Here is a 21,577-nt window from a genome sequence, read left to right as displayed (position 1 = left end):
AACAACAAAATAGCATAGAGGAAAGCCTAGATTTTAAGCCTTTTGGGCCTCTGCTAGTGCTGCAGGACATTGTCGCTGTGAATTAGCCGCATGTGGATTGCATGGCCACAGGAATATGGGGAACTGGGAGGTCAATGGCAAAGGTCTGTGCACAGGACGCTTGGACCAACTGAGTTCTAGCACTTTAAAAAGGTACTGCAAATTCCGAAGCGCTCGCCAGACAAGAATACTGTTAAGAAATCCACAGACTCCACTGAGCCTTTCTCTGTTGTCTTTTATAGATCATGGTTAACAGTCACCAGTAGCTATTAAGTGCCAGTTAAAGCTGTTTAACCCCAAGAAGACTTTATACCTGTAGGTAATTAATATGCCAGCAAGAAACCAAGTGCTCAGACCCGAATATATTTTCCTTAAAAGCCACTTTTTTGTTTGTTTGTTTTAGTTCTTTTGATACAGGGTCTTGTGTAGCCCCGGGTAACCTTGCCCTCACCAAAAAGCCAAGGTTAACCACAAACTCCTGGTCCTCCTGCTTCAACCTCTGAAATGCTAGGATTAACAAGCATGTGCTATCATGCTTGGCAAAAGAATTTTTAAACGTAGGTAATCTCATCAAATGGCTACTAATAAAATTAAAGCAGAAAGGATGTGTAAGTAGAAACAGGACCTTTGTGTGTGCTGCTGACTTGGTTATTGAGCCGAGGCTCAAACCCAGGGCCTCATGGGCTCGCATAGCACTGTTATCCGAGTCCAGAAGCATGATTCTCAGAAGCAGAACACTATCGATCAGTTGTAACTTTGAAAACCATTGTGGAACACTCACTAACAGCTAGATTCAGGAAAGGCCTCAAAAACGTCTCTTTAAAAAGTATTATTTTTTGACTCCTCTCTTTAGCTCGAGAGCAGAAAAAGGCAACAGATGGCTGTGCTGCCCCCTTCCTGGAAGACTCTGCCTGGAGCACACTGTGGAGTCTGCTTAGTGTGCTTACTGTGTGCAAGGCATTGAGCGGCTTATGCGCACTCTTATCTCTCTGCGGTTGAGTAGTGTTCTTCAAAGGGAACTGTGACTGTACTTCCTCTATTCCTTCCTTCCTTCCTTCCTTCCTTCCTTCCTTCCTTCCTTCCTTCCTTCCTTCCTTCCTTTCTTCCTCCCTCTCCCTCTCCCTCTCCCTCTCTCTCTCTCTCTCTGTGTGTCTCTCTCTCTGTCTCTCTCTCTGTCTCTCTCTCTCTCTCTAATGTGTATGAGTATACTGTAGCTGTACAGATGGTTGTGAGCCTTCATGTGATTTGTTGGAAATTGTATTTAGAACCTTTGCTTGCTCTGCTTGGTCAACTCTGCTCGCTCAGTCCCTACTTGCTCTGGCCCAAAGATTTATTTATTATTGTAAATAACTACACTGTAGCTGTCTTCAGACACACCAGAAGAGGGCATCAGATCTCATTATGGATGGCTGTAAGCTACCATGTAGTTGCTGAGATTTGAACTCAGGACCTTCGGGAGAGCAGTCAGTGCTCTTACCCCCTGCACCATCTCGCCAGCCCATGGCTGTACTTTTTTAAAGTAAAGTAAAACAGTTTGCCAAGTTGGGATTCAAAGCCAGTGAATGAGTGAAACCCAGTGATCATAGCTGGCCCTCCCCCACTCCTCTTAGCTACACTTCCTCCCCAGTTAGGGACTAATTACCAATGGCCAAGGTTTCTATCGACTACCTAAATATTATATTTCTTATGAAACTTGTCTAATGCTTCAGCGTTTGCAAGACCACACTAGGAAATTAGCTGAAGAGGCCACGACCCTTAGCTTGAAGGTTTTTTTTGTTTGCTTTTGTTTTTGTTTAAAATTGACCAAGTTAACAGAGCTATTAACAGCCTCCTCTTAATATACAGAAAATAAAAGAAATAAACCAAAACTACATGTAGCTTGGGATATGCAGTCAGAAACCATCTCAGCAAAACCGAAAGCAACCATTAATGGTTGCGTTGGTCTGAGAATGCAATGGTAAACTCCATTCACTGGGGCAGACGAGGATACAACCCAGAGATGCCTCCATGAGAGGAGGACAGTACCTGTTCTGGACATGGTCTGTCACCTGTCCCAAGGATTCTTCCTCTTGCTTCTGCCGCAGCCTTTCCTGCCGGGCCCGGCGGCGCCGTTCCCTAGCGGCCTCTTCTTCGTCATCATCATTTCTCTGATAGGCAATTCTGCAACAATATAAAGACAGACACCTGAGCATGACAGCCGACAAGTGGCATCATCAGTGTCCTGGCCAAACAGCCTGGGATGACTACTGATGGATCAGAGTTCTTTCTAAAGGGATGGTTGGTTCACTGTCTCAAGTTTGGACACCCAACCAATTCGTTTTCAAACTTTTTTTTTTTAATTTGAAAAGCATCATCTAATGACCCAGAGGAAATTTTACATTGATCAAATAAACCCGAACAGCTACACCAAAGCAGTATGCCTTTGGAGACTGGGTTATGCCTTTGGAGACTGGGTTAACATATTTGCATTTTTGTACTGAGTTGATTATCACATGCAAGATTTATATGGGGAAACATCAAGTATTGAGCCCAAAATAATCAAAATATCTATAAAAATGAATTTGATACATTGTTTGAACTAGAGCCAGCTCTGACACAAAGACCAGAGAGAATCAAGTCACACTACTAAACCAAGACTTTGGTGCTAATAAGCCAAAGTTGTTCAGTAAAAGTGAAGACAATATTTTGTTTTATTTAATTTGAAAATTGTCTTGTAGTTGCATACATTTAAAAGTTTGTGTCCATTTAGGGACATCTCTTGCTTTGGGTGGGGGAGATTGCTCAGTGGTTAAAGCCCCTACCATATAAGGAGGAGGACTGGGGTTTGAGTCCAACATAAATGAAGATAAGATAGATGTCTTCTTTGGTCAGATTTTGTTTTTCCCTTCAGTTACTTTATGATAGTGGTGTGGTGTGTGTGTGTGTGTATGTGTGTGTGTGTGTGTGTATGTATAATTGACCACTGGTAGGTGATTCAATGTATGTGCAATGTGAGAGAATGTCAGCCAAATCAAAGGTTCCATATTTCTCACTAAAACGTGTATAAGTAGCTTGATACTCATATGCTGTGCTGTGCTCTGTGTGTGTGTGTGTGTGTATATACACTTGCATGTGTATGTGTGTTTGCATGTGAATGTGTGCACATGCCTATGGAGGCCCTGAGGCTAATGTTAGGAGTCTTCCTTGAAGGTTTTTCCCCTGATTCATTGAAGCAGGGTCTCTTAGTTAAACCTGAAATTCCCTTATATAGCCACCTAGCTATCTTGCTTCAGACTGGAATTACAAGTGGGCACCATGCCCACTTACATTTATGTAAGATTCGAACCCCAGTCCTCCTCCTTATATGGTAGGGGCTTTAACCACTGAGCAATCTCCCCAACCCAAAGCAAGAGATGTGCCTACGTGGACACAAACTTTTAAAATGTATGCAACTACAAGACAATTTTCAAATTAAAGAAAACAAAATATCAGAACCATAGGCATACAGTTCATCACATGTGAGTAATGGTAGCTTGTTCATGTTAGATTTACAAACTAGGCTCACATAGGCTTAGATCCAGTACCTTTATCTGTGTCAGCTTTTTCTTCAATAATACTATTGAACACTATTGAACTATAGTATTGAATTGTACTATTGAATATTATTGAGTTATTCAGTAATACTTTTCTAAAGGTTGGTTCATTTTCTTTCTGTTACTTCAGAAATTCTGACTTTATGCTTACTAAAATCTGCTAGTGTGTCAAATGTCAATATAAATGGAGTGTCACTCTATGTGTGCATGTGTGTTTTATCTATATATTATTACACATTCTACTAAACTGAGTGGAAATTTCCATAAATATGACAGGAAGAGTAGCACGGTAGAATTAACGTATGCCTAGATTAATAGCTAGAAACCTTGGTTTTCATAAGGACTATCTGACCCTTTGATCATCCTGTCATAAGTTCCTTTGGCCCTAGGTTTGTGGCAATCACAAAGAAATTCTGGCTGTGTTACACTTGAACACAGTAATGGGCACCATCATCTTGTTCACTGTTAGATAAGTTCAGCTAAGGAGCAGCCTCGTAAGGAAAGATGAGTTCAATTCTAAACGTGTTGAGTGTGAGATGACAACATGACACTATACAAATGTTCCCTCCTAATTCAATTATGGTGTCATCAGCAGGAGAGAGCCCTTCCCAGTGGTTTGGCTTCAAATTTTGGATTCTTGGCCTAATATTTCTTTGGCTTATTTCTCAGTAGACCGCTCTAACCACAGCAGAGAGAACAAGTCCTTAAAAACTGCTTCACAAGCTAATCAAACAGGAATTTCTTTATTTGGTCTCTCCGTCTCAAGATTGGCCATGAAAACACGTCTGTTTTGCAGCCTTCTTCTTCTAAAACAAGCAAGAGACATGAAAGGTATGTGTGGGGTACCCTCATTCTAAAAGCAAAACTCTCCCTCTTGTAAAGCAGTCAGAGTTTAGCCAGTGTTTCCCAGTATATTTGAGGTGTCACCATCTTCCTCTTCCTGCCTCCTCTGTGAGTCTCATGGGTTGTTGACTGCGTTTAGCTGGGAGATAAACTAGCTTTGCTACTATGGCTGCGTCAGCCAGCCTTCCTTCCTCTTGGATTTTTCACTGGAACCTGAGCAATGCCTCTTCTCTAATGTCTCTTCTCATTCTTCTTGCTTCCTGTAACTTAAAATCTAAGGGCAAACCACTAGCTGCTCATAACCCCTCTTCTAGGATAGAGATGCTAGAGGTTGCTCGGGAATGGTCTTTTACTGTTACTAATAAAATAAGGAATTAAAGCTGTTGACTAAGTTAAAACAACAACAAAGGCACCATCCTGGTGTCATGCTATTTCCAATCCTAATGGCGCGGACTCTGGAGGAAGAGCGTATCAGGTACATTTGGTAAATCATTTGCCACACAAGCGTGAACATTGGTGTTACAGTCCTCAGCACCATGGAAAGGCTGCATGGATGTGGTGGGCCTTTAACCCCACTGCGCAGGAGGCAGAGACACGGGAACACTCAGACCAAGCTTACTAGGCTAGCTGAATCAGTGAGCTCCAAGTTCAACTGAGAGACCCTGCCTCAGTTTCCAAGGTGGAGAGTAATTGAGACTATGCTGACCATCAAAACCTTGGTCTCCTCATACATGTGCACTTCCTGTATACACATGAACACACGCAGAACCACACACATACCATAGACACACATACATGAGCACACTCAGAACTGTACCACACACACACACACACACACACACACACACACACCACATAATACACACATGAGCACACTCAGAAGCACACACCTACACACCCCACACATACACACATGAACACACTCAGAACCACACTATACACACCTCACATACATACATACATACATACATACATACATACATACAAAAACACAGAAACACACACACACACACACACACGAAACCAAAAGAGAACATATCAGTTGGCTTTATAAGTTAAACCACGTGAATGACAAACTTTTCAACTTGGAGACTCCTGGCTTCTAAAAACAGCAGTGAACCCTTTGTACATCCACCACAGATTTATTTTTCTGTTCTTTCTTTTTTCATTTTTCTTTGTTTGGGTTTGTTTTGTTTTTGAGACGGGGTCTTACTATGTAGCTCTGGCTATCCTGGAACTCACTCTGAAGACCAGGCTGGCCTCAAACTCTCTGCCTTCTAAGTGCTGGGATTAAAAGTATGAGCCACTATGCCCAGCTAGGAATTGTTTTTCATACTAAAAAATCTCGGTGGTTTGCTGTTCTGATTCTGAAAGTAATGGGCTCTTGATATGTTTTAAAACTAGACAATTACCTAATGTGTAAAGACAAAGGCAAATTAGCTGCTTAGAATTATTCCAACTAACTCTGACACGACGCAAGTTTGATGTATGTTCCTAAGTATGTTTTAATTTTTAATAAAGTGGGGTAATGTTATATGTATTGTTTCACAAATAGTTCCTTTAATTAAATTTCTTCATGGATATATTTTAACACACCAACAAACTGCGTCAATGGAAACAGTATTTTATATCTACGTACACCAGATGGTAATTATGCAGATATATTACAATCTAGCATTTCTCCTGCTGAAAATATTAAATATGTTTTCCCAACTTTATGTCCCTATAAGCAGTGGTGCAAGGACTTCAAAACGTCTCAGAAGTTAGAAGTTCTGTTTACGAAGTTGAGGATGCTCTCTTTGGAGGCCACTGATGCTCTGATAAACTGGCCTCAGAAAGGTCACACAACTCTAATGAGACGTGGGCATACTCACTTCAACACCACACAGAATGTGTCCAATAAGACAGACACGGTTGTAGGATCCTTACTATATCTGCTATAGCAGTAGCTGTAGTCTACGTTAAAGACAATGCTAGCATCTCTGACTTCCCCACACCTGCCATAACCTTGTTTGAAACGCTGACTAACAAAATTCCTATCTAACCAGATGGTTAGAGATGTATAACAAACCATCTTAACTTCCATCAAATTTCAGCAGATTCCAGTATTAACCAAGCCACTTGCGCCCACAGCACACAAAAAACCCACCTTTCCCAGACCACTCAGGAGCCATATGGGATTCTGTGGTCCTCTGAGCCAACTGGGAAGGACCCAGCTATATTTCATAAAGTTTTAATCAAATGTATTTCATTGTGATTTTTTTAAAAAGGTAATCTCCAAGTCTACTAAACAACTCTTTATTAAATAAAACAATTGTAGGTCCCTGAGCCCCTGAGCTGGGCCGGCTCTGGGAGGGTTGATGATGGAGTGTTAGGCTTTGTTTCTTAGCATCCTGCTTTTGCTCATCTCTTGTCACAAACATCTGGAGACGTGATCCACCTTTCCAGTGAAAGGCCAGGGTTACTAAGAGCAAAATGACTCAGCAAATATTTCAGACAAAGAGAGAGAATCTACCATGTACTCACAAACAATACTTATAAAGGAGTGCAAACACCCCCCCCCACCCCCGCCGAGTCTGTAACAATGACATGCTAGCGTAAAGAGCTAGTGTCTCTTCCATTCTCAGAACCTTTGCTCAAAGGCCCTGGTGTGGCTTGATAAGAAAATTCAAATCTACCTACCAGACTCTTTCCTAATGTCCTGGCTGTTTCAAGAAAACTAACGTAAGTCTTGTAATACTAGACCTCTGCTGCCTCCATATAGGACCAAGTCAAATTCTGGTTCTTTGAGATGGAGAAGTTTATATACATATAAGCATTCAAACATAACAAACAAGGAAATCACGGAGGTTTCCGTTTCTGTCTGTCAGTCTGTCAAGAGCGAACTGTGCACCAGATGAAAGAAGGGAGCCACAGAGGTGCTTCAGAAATGAAGTCGTTGTTGTTTTGCTTCTGTGTCCCCCTCCTTCCACTGACTACTGCTCACGACTTCTATACAACACTAGAGAAATTCTTAACTCATTGTCTACAGGATGTTCCAGGCATAGTGGTGCATGCTTGTACTCTCGGCACTTGGGATGCTGAAGTAGGATTATACAGTCAAAGCTAGTCCAACAACTAATTCAGATGCTGTCACAAATTAGAGACTGAACAGGGCTAAGCATGTAGCTCAGTGGTAGAATGCTTAACCTATCATATGCAAGGCTGTAGGTTTAACTCTCATTACCACCATCATCAGCTCCTCCACCACCTCATCACCACCACCATCACCAATGCCACCACCATTGCCACCACCAGCAGCATTACCACCATCACCATCATCGTCACCACCATCACCATCATCACCACTATTGCCACCACCACCACCATCACCGCCACCACCACGACCAAGGAAAGAAACAAAGAAAGTGAGGAAGGGAGGAAGGATGAAAAGGAAAGAAGGCAAAAATTATATCTATAGTACATTTTATAAAACACTACACTCCAGAGCAGGCCCCACATTCAGGAGTAGTTGGCCAAAACAAAATGAACTCCATTTGTCAGTGTGTGTGTGTGTGTGTGTGTGTGTATTTGGCCTTATTGATTTTTTAAAATCTGTTTTGGTTTTCAGTTTTTGTTTTCCTTTTCCTTTTTTTTTTTTTTTTAAAGAGAAAGAATGTGCTGTTGGGTGGGTAGGGAGGTGAGGAAGATCTGGGAGTTGATGAGGAAAAATATATTGTAAGAACTTTTTTTTTAAAAAAAAAGAAAAAGTAGGAACTACTCTTATTGAAGGCAGGGAGCGATTTAGTTCTCTGTTTAAGGGCATTAAAATCCACAGGTTAACAAGAAAAGCCTCAGAAAATGAGAGGCTCACGGTATTCTAATGAGGCCAGTTATGAACACCTCACTCAGACTGAAATATGTAGTCTGTTTTCCTTAATGGTCCCTGCCATGCTCCCACATCTTACAAAGAATGCACCCGGAATGCCAACAGACCAAGCAAGTTCCTCATCTGTCACGATCCACCGTTGTGAATTCACAGTGACTCTACAGGCCTGAGGAGAGTTGGTTGGACCTCAAGGTCAGCTCTGATAGTTCTGAACCTCACGGGGCCTCCACCTTCCTGTGAGTCACTTGAGAAAAGTGATTTCAGGTTTGTCAGTGAGATGCCGAGCCTGAAAGATGTTCCCAGCTTCCCACAGCTGCACACTTCCCATGCAGGTTACTATTATTCATTATAGTTTCTGCAAATGTCATTATCTTAATGAGGTTCTTACAACAGGGTCTGACTTACAGAGTTAGAAGTTTCTATGGGTTAAGAATATGCTCATCGATCGACTATTTGGAGGCAACACGACTTAGGCACATCCAGTGCCCAAGCTCCAGGGGTTTTCTTTCAGGACATGATCTGTGAGCAGCTTCTCAATGCACATCCCATGAGCACTGTGCGCTGCTCACTTGCCCTCAGTGAATCTGAGGCCACGCTGCGATCAAGAGTAAAAGCCCTGAGCCCTGAAAAGAGTCCTCTGTGCTCAGTAGACTTAATGCTCCTTTGGAACTTAGGAGTTTGCTGAAACATTCCAAGCTCTTAAATATAATTGTGTTTACATGTGGTGTTGGCAAAATATCTTGGTTTCATTGAATGCATATAAAGACAAATTCTGAAGTTTTCCCTTGGAATCCTGGAGAGGAAGGGAATTAAAAGCTACAATGTAGGAAAATAAAACCCAGGAAAATAAAAATATTTGCAGTCAGAATATGGGCAAGTCAGTGTGTGTGTGAGAGAGATTAATAAAAGGAGAGACTGAAAGAAAGACTCTGAAAAGAATTTTGGGGGGCTTGAAAAATAATGTGTATATTCATTATAGGGTTCCCTGACCTATCAGACCACTATTGAGCCATATTTACTGGTGTCAAGGCACACGAGAAAATAGGTCACTTTGAAGACAATTGCTCAGAAAGGAAGTGCAGCTCAATTCGCCCATCTCTCCCCTTTTCTCCCCATGTCCTTTGAACCTATTAGAGTACACAAACCGTATCCCAACCATATATTTGGGTCTCCATAATATTTGCAAACTTTTGTGTTCATGTTCTTAATGAGTCCCCATAAGTTGTCACCACCTGCCCATCATTTATTTACTTTATACAATGATGGCATCTCAAAGTCACACAATTTTGCCAAACACCACATGTAAATTTCTGTAACCATGATGGGGAATATGAGCTACAGAGCAACAGACAGTGGGAAAAAAAATAAGACCTTCCTACATCTACATACACCATAGAAGGCTGGTTCTTAGCACCAGTACAGCAGCATCCTGTGTGAACTGACCAACAGATTAGGTCTGGTTGTAAGGGATCTAGGATGCTAGATCTGAGAACCTTCTAAAACAGTCCTCTCCCACAACACGCGGATTTTTACAATTCAATTGTGAATCAATGCATTACTATCACAAGAAATTTTAAAATGAAAGATCCTAAAAGATTGAAGTTGGTTTTTTATATTAAAAAACTTTTATCACACATTGTGCTGTGCCTGCCAATGAATAGAGTGTAACTTTAAACAGTAATGCTTAAACAGACAGTGTGATGGGCATACACCTATCAACTCAAGCTAACGACCATTCATTCCTTTGTTTTTTAAACAGCTTCCAATCACCCCTGCCTGAATTGTGCAGTGTTTCTATTCCCCTCTTGCTTTTGTTTTGTGGTTTTAGCCCCATGGTGAGTATTCCCAAGTAATACACTTGAAAAGTTTTTCTTGTTAGAAGCTTCATATAATAAGAACATATGCAATCCTGGATTGGTGATCTTCACACAACATTATACCTTAGTCTTTATAGGAAGGAGTCCCTGTAGTTTATAAAGATCTGAGAATGCCTTCCAAACCTTTATAAAGATGGCTGTGACCTGAGAATGCCTTCCAACCCTTCTGGAGACTTGTGCTGAGATGGGTTAAGCGACTACCATCTTATTCGACTGGTGTCACTTTCTTTAATTTTTTAAATTCATAAACAGCTTATGATATTCAGTGGAAAATAAAAATGAATAAAACCTGGCTTTATATTCTTTTCTCTTTTTTAATTAATTTTTTTATACTCCATATTTTATCTGCCATCCCCCATCCACCCTCCGACTGTTCCACATCCCATACCACCCCTTTGTCTCCACATGGATGTCCTCACCCCCATCCGGTCTTATATTCTTATGAAGCTGTTATTTTTCTCACATTTCTTTTGAAAAGAAAGAATGCGTATCATTAAATTCAGATTTGGAAGGGTTATTCCATAACAATTTCCTGAGATAAACTGAAATGTATTCATTTTCTCCCAGACACGATTGAATTTGTTCCATCTCCCTATCCATCTCCCCCACCATATCCAAACAATAAACTTGTTCAGGCACAAACCTTCATTTTTTAATTTACAGAGTTTACAAAAGATCAGCATGAGGGATGGAGAGATGGCTCAGTGGTAAAGAATATGTACCGCTCTTATAGAGAACCTAAATTCTGTTCCTAGCACCCAATTTAGGTGGCTTGCAATACCCTGGAACACCAGGGGGATCCATCACCTCTGGCCTCTGCAGGTATCCTTGATGAGCGTGCATGTACACACACACACACACACACACACACAATCACAAATGGAGTTCATTTTGTTTTGGCCAACTACTCCTGAATGTGGGGCCTGCTCTGGAGTGTAGTGTTTTATAAAATGTACTATAGATATAATTTTTGCCTTCTTTCCTTTTCATCCTTCCTCCCTTCCTCACTTTCTTTGTTTCTTTCCTTGGTCGTGGTGGTGGCGGTGATGGTGGTGGTAGTGGCAATAGTGGTGATGATGGTGATGGTGGTAATGCTGCTGCTGGTGGTGGTGGCAATGGTAATGGTGATGGTGATGGTGATGAGGTGGTGGTGGTAATGGGAGTTAAACCTACGGCCTTGCATATGATAGGTTAAGCATTCTCTAAAAAACAAAAGGAACGAAAGGTAGTTCTAGGAAGAGAGGGTTGGTGCTGGAAAGTGTTTAGTTGGTGCCTGAGCTAGACTTTAGGTGTAGTGAATTACAAGGAGAAGGGAAATGAGAAGTGGATACGTTAATCAAAAGAAAATTAGCCAAACTCACCGTTACTTGAACACTCAATCAAAATGACTGTAGCCAACACAGATAAACCAACTACCTGTGTTTTCACAAGTATTAGCTGGTCTTGTATCACAACCTAGGATTCTCTAATATTCATCATGAATAATGAATACAAACCTCATAGCTATGAACATGTGAAATATGAAAACATGAATCATAATGTCCTTTGACTTTTAAAACTCAAAAACCCAGGGGAGTGGTAAAATCAGACTGGAGATGATCTCTGGCTACCATACCTATCAAAGGACATCTTGCTCTAATGTATATGGTGCATGGGCAAAAAAGACTAAGTATAGACAAGTTTTAAAAGGCAGACATGAGAAAATAACTGAAACCCAGGTGCTTTCATCTGGCAATAACACTATATTTGTCATTTCTGTCTCTTGCAGAAAAGACTGGTCATGCTATACTGCTGACTAACACCTGCTAAAAGAAGGGTGTCAGGAGAGTCGCACAGTCCCATGAGCCGCAGTCGCAGTCACATCTGACTACAGGTGTATCCAAAATCCCATTCTTTTCAAACACACATTTCCATCTTCTTGTGTAAAGGACATGAACTCATCTTAGAGGAGCTTTAGAGAGATCTAAACACTCCGGTGATCCCAAACATGAAGAATTTGCGAGATGCAGTACGTGGGCTCATAATTTCATATGGTTTTGCTCTCAATTACGTTACCGTTATCACATGGGTAAACATTTGACGAAAGAAACAGTGGAATTGGGGGAAAGAAAATGTCCTTACATGGAGATTCAAAGCCTGTGAGTAATTAAAGGGAATCTCTGCAGAGGAAAGTGGTACTGCAGACGCGGGGGAAATGGTGCACAGCAGGCAGAGGCTGCTTGTCCTTACAGAGCCTGTGTCAGCATCCTTCCCAGACAGACAGGCGGTGCTTAATGTGGGGGAATTTATGGATAATGGATTTTCATAACAGATCTTTTATGACCTTTCCCTCCCTGAAAAGTGCCCTCCAGAGCTTTTCTGCTTCCACTCTTAGTTTTAATTGGAAAAAGATTTACTATTCATTTCCTCCTTCTCAGTCGGCCTCTCCATTTGGATGGCACAGCCTTCCACCTCTATTCACGTGCCCCCTCGGCTCCTCCTGGGAACCAGAAAATTCTAACATACTGGTACCCGAGACCAGGACCCCTATTTCTAGGATCACCAGTGAGAGAAGTGATTATCATTTTAACACGGAAGCATATGAAGGTGATTCCTACTCCCCGTCTCCAGAACTACCACATAGACTCATCTGGAATCCACTGGCTTGCATCTCCCCTCCACATGCTAGCATCTCAGAAGTTTATTTACAAGTGAAGGTAAACCTTGAGAGGAGACAGGAAATGGAAAATGAAGGGCCACATCCTGGACACTTGGCCCACCGGAAAGGACACGTATCGTTGCAGGGGACTTGGCAGCCACCTCTGGGTCCAGCCTCCCCGCTGTTGGGAAAGGAAGTCAATAATACTTCTCGGCTCTTGGTGGGTTATGGTCCAGTCCAAGGAAACGTTACCAAAGATGGGCTGTGCTCAAGACATGATGTCGGGGCGGGCGTGAGCTGACACTCGTTTATGACATGGTAGAAAGCCAAACCAAAGAACACCTGTTTGCATGCTTAAAGATGCTCTTCAAGCAAAGGTGAAGAAAGTATCCTCATTGTAGCAGGTAATGTTCAAAATGAAGCATCTAGGCTTATGTGTACCGATTAAATTAGCAGCGTTGACAGCTGAAGCGTCAGGGAGCTACCCAGCTTCTGAGAGGGTGACATGGGCCTTACAGATATTCTTGTGTAGCACTTAAAATATCCTGAAGAGTCCTCACCTGAACTAGTGTATCTGTATTCCAAGAATAAGCAGGAAGGCTTAGGCTGTTTTCTGATGAGACACGAAAGCAACCTCTGCTGTGGTAACACAGACAACAGACTTCTAAACTGCCACACAGTTTGATTACAAATGACCCTTTGCAACAGCAGCATCAGCATATGGGTTTCTAATCCTGTGTACATTCTTCTCTCTAGCCAAACCACTGGCCATCTGGACCCCGACTCTGAGGGAGGGCAGTTCAGTTTAGTTGAGAGAGCAGAGCAATGAACCCTGGGCAGGATAGGGTATGTAGACAACCTAGAGTCTGAGGAGGAGGCAGGGAATGTGGCAGATACCAAGGTGGAGTTTTGGATGGTGGTGTGGGATGTTGGCTGCGACTGCCTATGCTCTGACACCGAGCCACTAGAACAAAGGCATCTTTAACACACTGGTGGAGGAGTTGCTCTGTTTAAGCCACTGGAGGAGGAAGCCAAGGGGGAACGTGGCTTAACATGGAGTTATGATTCGGCAGGGGAGCCAAGAAACGTGCAAGGATGTAATGGAAGTTCAAGTGTGGTAAATATTAAAGGAGACTTATGCAGAAGCATAAAGGATGGATAATACTGTCTTGAACAAAGGATCAAAGAAGGCTTCCTGGAGAAAGTGACAGTTGAGCTGGGCCTAGGATTCAGGGTGTGCAAGGAGGGAAGAGGCCCTTTCTTCATTCAGAGAGCACAAATGGAAAGTTGTAAAGTCAGGAAATGTGGACATGGAAAAGCAAAGACTTCAGTCTGGCCAGGGCTCAGGACGCAGGAAAGGCAACAGGGAAGGAAGCTCAGGTTACGTACGGTCCAGACCCGAGCATGGCTCCACTAAGAGGAAGGGCAGACCAGCAAGTCTACAGATCTTGAGAGAGGATCCTTCCCGGGTCCAGCCCCATGGAAACGCAGCCTAAATGTAGGCCAGACAGCACATACGGAGGACAGACAGCACACATGGAGGACAGACAGCACACGGAGGAGGATTTCCTAGTTCTGTCTCCACTCCAGGTGTTTCAACTCATCCTGCAGCTTTTCCCTGGGAAATAAAAGAAATAGGGCCAGCTACCCAATATCAAGGGCTCCATAAATCTTAGCAACAAGAAGAGCCTTGAGCTCAGCAAATCCTTGGGCCATTCAGAACAGTAGTTTGTGGCAGACTTCTCAAGAGCAGTAAGCTAGGCTCTCAATTCTTTGTGAACTGAATAGCTGTTCTCTCTCTCTCTCTCTCTCTCTCTCTCTCTCTCTCTCTCTCTCTCTCTCTCTCTCTCTCTCTCTCTCTCTCTCTCTGTCACTATCCCCTCTGCCTTACCTCCATCTACCTTATACCATCAGTCTTCCCACTAAACCTACACTTGTGTGTTAAGGTGTGCAAAGCTTGGGGCATAGGAGGTACAATAGGGTGGAATTGGGGAGGTGATCTTAATTTAATCTGTGCATGGTAACCTGGGGACCTGAGCCGGACAGTGCTACTACTGCAGAGCTGCTGACCACTGCAGGAACGCTGAGCCAGGGTTTCAGTTCAGTTCCCACCCAGGGTGTCATCCTACCCTGGGGACATTCTCAAGGTGTTCTGCCAATTAACCAGTGGCCTCCCATCATCACGGAGGCCAGGGACGGCCAAACTATGGCCTGCTGGTCAAATCCCGTCCACACATCTTTTCTGTAAGTTATTTTCTTAGAAACTAACTATTCTCATCTTGTCTATGATCCATCGGAGCCTCCAGTTTCAGAGGGGAGTTAAAGGGGCAGAGGCTACATAGCTCACAGGTTTGAAAGGAAACACCGTGTGATCCTGTGTTGATCCAGCATGGCTATTTGCTTGTAATTGATTTATAACAATGGTCTTAATATTCCTATAAAAAACTAAACAGAGCTGGGTGTGGTGGTGCAAAACTTTCTTCCCGGCACTCAGGCAGAAGCAGACAGACATCTATGAGCCTGAGCTATGTAGCAAATTCTAGGCCAGCCTGGGCTACATAGTGAGACTTTGTCTAGCAAACAAAGAAAGAAAGAAAGAAACAAACATAACAACAAAAAGCCAGGTGCCATCAGTTATCTGTCTTGATTTATATATATATATGTTCAGTTATTTACAAATTAATCATATATAGTACTATTGAAATGCTTAAACATTATAAAACACAAAAAGAAGTGTAAGAGAATAATACTGAAAAAACTTATTAAAGGTCTAATTTATCAATATGCATAAAACTTCTATTACATCTTAATCTTAGTTTTAACACACTGTGATCAGTTATTTGAAGGCCTGGCTAGCGTGAGCTTCAGTTGATTCTGGCGTTCAACTTTCAATGACAGTTGCACCTTAGGGTTTTTTTTTTTTAATTTTTAAAATTATATGAATATGAGTGTTTGCTTGAATTTATACGTGAGCACCATGTGTATGTCTGGTGCTTGAGGAAGTCAGAAAAGGGTGGTAGATGCCCTGGAACTAGAATCAAGGATGGTTGTGAGCCATCGAGGGGGTTAGGGATTGAAGCCAGGTCCCCTGCAAGAACAACTGCTCTTAAGGGCCGAGTCCTCTCTCCAGTCCCTTAGTTTTGTGTTTAAGTTTATGGAAAACGGATATGTACAAGTGGGAGAGATAAACGCTTGGTATGTTGAAGCATGGAGCTAACATACTAAATCTCCCCTAATTCCCAATGTGTGTCTGTCCACCATTTCTCCTTCCAAAACCACACGAATTTTAAATAAATTGCTTCAACTTCTACTTGTGAGATTTAAAAGACTTTTATTTCCCCCTCAAGCCTAGGTATGAAGACAAGGTATGATCGTCTTGGTAGATCACACTTACAGATTTTTTTTCAACAACAAAATCACAAACGAAAGTCTATTTTCCACATAATTAATTTTTTCCCCATGTGAGTTTTTGCTGAAGATGAAAATGTTGGTCAGTGACTATGGCGGTCGATGGCTGTGCGGTCGGCGACTGTACTAAGAGCCTTGGGCTTGTATATCTGCAGTGGGTGGACTGTGTGCTACGGGGATTGGGTTTCAGTAGAGATTACAGACTCTAGGAAAGCCTTTGGATCCTCACACAGCCTGCTGAAAGAAGCAAGCGAGCGGTGCAGGAAGCCCTTCTCCGTGCTCCCTCAGTGAGGCGGGCACTGGCTCCCTAAGCACAACCTTCCTTGTATTTCCAGCAAATTCCCTTCTGCCTGCAGCTTCTGCACAAACCTTCAAAGCACAGGGCTCTTTTGCAAAGTTAGTTTAAACTAGGTAAGGCCTGCCACAGGTAAACCTTCTGACTCCACCGAGACTAGAGGGCCACGTGGCACCGTGGCACCGAGAGCTGCGCATTCTAAGCCCCGTGCTTCCCTCTGGGGATGGTACACATGGCTAGAAAAGGGGTATGGCATCAGGGCCGGAACGGACGACCAGAAAAGTACCAGAAAAGCTTTAATTCTTTGCCCTTCCACTCCATTTTCTCTTCCCCTGCCTTCCTGCTTCTACGGCAACATTAACATCTCCCTTTCCTCTTGCCAGCTCCAGATGCACCGACCCTCTACCCTCGAGAGAGGCTCAGAAGCAGCATGCATCCTGAAAATCGGCCCGTGCCTTCTGTAAAGTCACCAAGGTTGTTGCAGACCTGCATCGCGGACTGCTTTATTTGCATCTAAGCACCCCACCCCCTACATCCATCATCAGGAGTGTTCCTCGAGAGCCAGAGTAAAGTTCTGTTTCACCCCCACCTCACCCTGGCACCATGTGATTTCTGTACACTACTTTCATTGACTAAGGATGCCCAAAAGCATGAAAGGGAAGCAAAAGGCATTGAAACACTGACCGGTGGCACCTGGGGAGTCACCGAAGGTGTTCCCGGGTGTGGGGATCTCACTGAGGGAAGAAATGACCGTGACTATGAGATGACAGATCAGAACCATATTAAACCTGAACGGAGCAACAGCATCAGCTTCATAGCTTGATGGCAGAGGTGACATCAGCAACAAATACAAGAGCGGGACCCCACCTTGTCACATTTCTCTAAAACCCTCCCCTCTAAACATCGAAAGCGTGGGAACCCGACACCTCATTTCTCTCAAATCCTTCCCTCTAATTGTTGAAAGCAATTACTGGCCACAAACTTTCCAGTGCTTGCTTGGGCTGGTACATTTTGCACACTGGTCTAGAATGCAAATGTTTCAGTGGATTTATCATAGATATGCTTGGTATTCTTATGCTTCTTTCTCTGCAGAACTCATTATTCAGATCCCTCTTGGAACTAGGAACTGGAAAAGGTATGTTTTCCTTGTCTAAAACCAAACAAAGCAAGCAACAACAATAACCACAGCCAAAATTGGTGGTACACAGAAGACTTATCTGATTTGAACCTGGTTAATAATGTGAGGCTAGGGTAAACTGAGTCACCTGGTGTGTTTGTTTGTTTGTTTGTTTTCTATTCAGACTGTGGACTCTGGTCCAGATCAAGGATTTATCTTTCTGTGTGTTTGTATGTGACCGTGTACACACCACCTGCCTGTCTCTCTCATTGTTTGTGTGTGAGCCTGGCAGTCCTTTTGGCTTTTTGTGATGTCAGTGGAAAGTAAAACTAATTCAGAGTGAGCAGCATATTCAACTTTGCTCCTTTAGAAACATTTAATGAGCCCTAGCCAAAACTGGCCTGCAATTCAATGGATGTTGTAAGAAACACAAAGATGCCTAGTTCCATCATATCATGGGCTATCATATAATTAGTTACACATTTAATTTCATTCAATGGTTTTTACCTTAATTTCATCTACTTTGCAAGTTTACTTTGAGATCCATGTTTAAGGGGCCAGGGATTTTGTTTAGTTCCAGACCTTTTAACTACTTGTCCAGTCAATCCAAAAATTGAAAGGATAGTTAGAACTGGCTATTAAGTTCTCAGAACACTATACTGACTATATGTAGTGTCCTTTAACCCAGGAATTAGTAGCCATAACTCCAACAACAACTCCATAACAAGTAATACTCTTGTATTCTCCACAGCTATACTTTGGAGCAAAGTGTAGAAAACGATTCTTTATATAGTTGTTCCCTCTCACCTGTGGGGATGGAGCCTAAGGCATTCCATTGATGGTTGATACTACATATAGTACGGGGCTCTCTATGTATGTAGTTATGATGAAATTTAATTAATAAATTAGGCACAGTAAGAATGAAGCACCATAGTCAATAACAAAATGCAACTCTAATGATAGACTATAATAAACATGATTTAAAATAAATAAACTATGTCTAGAACTTTCAATCTAATATTTTTGAAGCAAATGTGACCAAGGTTAAATCAGTGTAATGAAGCCCCAGGTAAGGGGAGCCTCCTGAACTCATTTGATTTGATCCCAGGTAGAACCTTTCACTTGATGCTATCTTCTGTATTATACATTTTCCAAATACTTATGACAAGCTATCCTGGAAGAAGTCACTTATGGGAAGAAAGATTCCCTTTGGTTCACAGTTTGAAGAAACTAATGAGGTCTAGAGAACTGGCTCAGGGCTTAGGAGAACTCGCCGCTTTTGCAGAGATCCTGGGTTCCGTTTCCAGCACCCACATAGGATGACACACAATAGCCTATAACTTCAGTCCCACTGTATCTGGTGCCCTCTTCTGGCCTCCATAGGCACTGCACACATGTGGTACACACACTGGTAAGCAAACATACACATACATTTTAAAAAATAGTAGACCAATTTAAAAAATTATTTCTCAAAAAAACAAGGGAGGAAAAGGTTGAGTTCATCACGGTGGGAGGGTCATGGCAGAGTTAGTGACAAGGCAAGAGCAGCTGGGGCTTGTCATAAGTCACCAGCTATGCAGACAGAGAACTCAGGAAGGACCAGGCACTGACTCTCAATGTCTTCCCCACCAGCAGCCCACCTCCTCCAGCTGGTCCCCACATCCCAAGACATGACCATTATCTGGAGAAAGAGGTATTGAAACCATGAGACTGTGGAGTGCACTTCACATTTAAACCATAACACATTCTTTGTGACTTTCTCTGCCAACTATTTGTTTCAGAATATCCTTTGTACCCTTTAATGTTTTTTAACCTCTTCTCTCGCTCCACACACTTTTGCTGGGTAATGTCACTGTGGCTCTAACCTGTTCTGTCTACGTATGCTGGTAATTGTCTCATCTATATTCCCAGCTTGTTCTCGGTCTTCCTTGAGAATGGAATACCATGCCAGGAGGAGGAGACACACCCCACTAATCAATTCATGAGTTTACAAACTCTTCCCTGTTTGATATTGTGTTATTACAGCCTAGTGCTTTTGAAGACCAGTGGTCTTTAGTTTTTAAATATCCCTTGTTTGTATCATTTCATCTTTGCTAGATACAGCAACTTTACAATTTCACCATCTGAAGTTGGCTTACTATCAGAGGAAAATCAAACAGGCATTTATCAATTGAGTTGTATCTCAAGGAATATATAAATTATGGGACATAGAGAAAACCTGAAAAATATAACTTTGTTACTTACAGCTTTGAAATGAACATGCCATTTTCAATTGTTTGGCAGAAAGCTTTACTCATTCTGTGTGTGGAAAATAGTGTTTGAACAATGCCCATGTGTCTAGAAGCTGATTTTGGTTTCAACTACAAGTCTCTATTGTTGAGTTTAAAACAACTGGACTTGAACCTATTGGCCCGAGAAAAAACCTGTCTGACTTGTTTCAGGTATATACTGTATTTACTTTAAAGGTTTCAAAATGTCAGGAAGAGTCTGGCCCTTGAGGGAAGTAGATGACACAATAGACGTTAAATTCAGGGACTTGAATCCCAAGGTCATCAACCTTCATACACAATAGAATCACCCGAGGCAGCTCTAGGGAGTGGTGACCCAGCCTAGTTCAAGCAGGGCTGCTGACTGGGCATAAGGGCGTTTAAAGGCTGCTAAGGGATTCCAGTCCACCGGCAGGTTGAGAAACACTGATATCTTCCAAGTACCATACGAAGGGTCTAGAGCAGATGCAGCTATAAGCACAGAGTCATTCAGAAAATGGAACTGAGAGTAGGGTACAGCCAGCCCCACTCTCAGTTCCAAGCAATCAGAGGGGACACAGATGATCATTTTTTTCTTTGTAAGTGTAATTGCGAGCTTCTTGTTTCCTTCATTCCATTTTCAATTGAGTTACTTCAATACGTAAAGGCAGTTGTAGGTGTTAATATCAGTGCACAGATAGATTCTTACAGTCCAAAAACATGGGTTGAATGTACAAAAGAGCAGATCTCTTGTTCTTTCCATAACCAAATTTGACCATTATCATCTATTCTGATGACCCAGAGGACTTAACCCATAGCCCTGACTTCCTTTCACGATGAAAATGTATAAATGTAATTCTTTTCTTTTAAAATTGGATCACAGATAAACTGTCAGGATGATGTTGTCCAAACTCAGCCGAAGAGCTGTGGAAGGACAAGCCTTCAAGTTTGCTTTACGGCATTTAAACTGTCAAAAGAAGAAACCAAGTCAGGAGCCAGCCAAACCAACAGAGATACCTGCCAAACCACACCTTATCCTCCATGATCAGCAAAAATACCATCTGCTGCCTGACTCCCCTTACCTCACCCTCATGAGCATGTGCATTCCCTTATTAGGACACGGGCAGGCAGGGCAGAGGCCACTCCTGTCTGAGGGCCCAGGAGTGGCTTCAACAACATGTGCAGCTCATAAGAATGAAGCCAGGGTAATAGGCACAAAGGAGGGGGGAGGGTGGCTGGTGGCTGGAAACCTTAAATCCTCGCTGTATGGAGGACAATCCATTCTCAAGAAGGCCACAATTATGGCTTTGGAAAACAAAACTTTCCTTAAAGGCCAAACCAAAATTAAAACACAATCCTGATTTTTTTTTTAATGCATTCTTAGGAAGGGTGTTTTTGAAACCTAGAAATGCAGTTAAGAGAACTCTGACCTGAAGGTTTGCTAGGGAGTTGAACATACATTTGTGAGTAGTCAGTCTTTGCTTTCGGTAAGGGGTGGGCTTGAGAGGTCTGTACACACTAGTCTGTTTTAGTTCTAAGCCATAGCATATGGACCTAGATATCTCTGTGTCTCTGCCTCTCTGCCTCTGTCTCTTGCTCTGTCTCTGTCACTCTGTCTCTCGATCTGCCTTTGCCTCTATGTCTGTCTCTCTGCCTCTCTATCTCTGTCTCTCT

The 21,577-nt window shown here is 42.5% G+C and overlaps 1 protein-coding gene and 1 long non-coding RNA gene across 8 annotated transcripts in view; one reads left to right on the top strand and one right to left on the bottom strand.

Annotated features, from left to right (window-relative positions):
- The window catches only part of Cald1 (caldesmon 1), a 177,756-nt gene that overhangs the window by 33,649 nt on the left and 122,530 nt on the right, over positions 1 to 21,577 (bottom strand). For all 7 annotated transcript variants that reach the window (XM_029478318.1, XM_029478314.1, XM_029478315.1 and 4 more), the window contains one exon: positions 2,065 to 2,199. In XM_029478318.1, the coding sequence (XP_029334178.1) occupies positions 2,065 to 2,199 (135 nt within the window). The remainder of the gene's footprint in view (positions 1 to 2,064; positions 2,200 to 21,577) is intronic.
- Positions 4,229 to 16,967, top strand: LOC110296140. The gene is made up of 3 exons (XR_002378153.2): positions 4,229 to 4,442; positions 11,968 to 12,072; positions 16,924 to 16,967. It is a non-coding gene; the product is annotated as an uncharacterized LOC110296140 (long non-coding RNA).

This window comes from Mus caroli, chromosome 6 (genome assembly GCF_900094665.2).
Source record: "Mus caroli chromosome 6, CAROLI_EIJ_v1.1, whole genome shotgun sequence".
Taxonomy (NCBI): Eukaryota; Metazoa; Chordata; class Mammalia; order Rodentia; family Muridae; genus Mus; species Mus caroli.
Note: the sequence above shows the minus strand (reverse complement) of the source record. Positions and strands in the feature narration are given on the sequence as shown.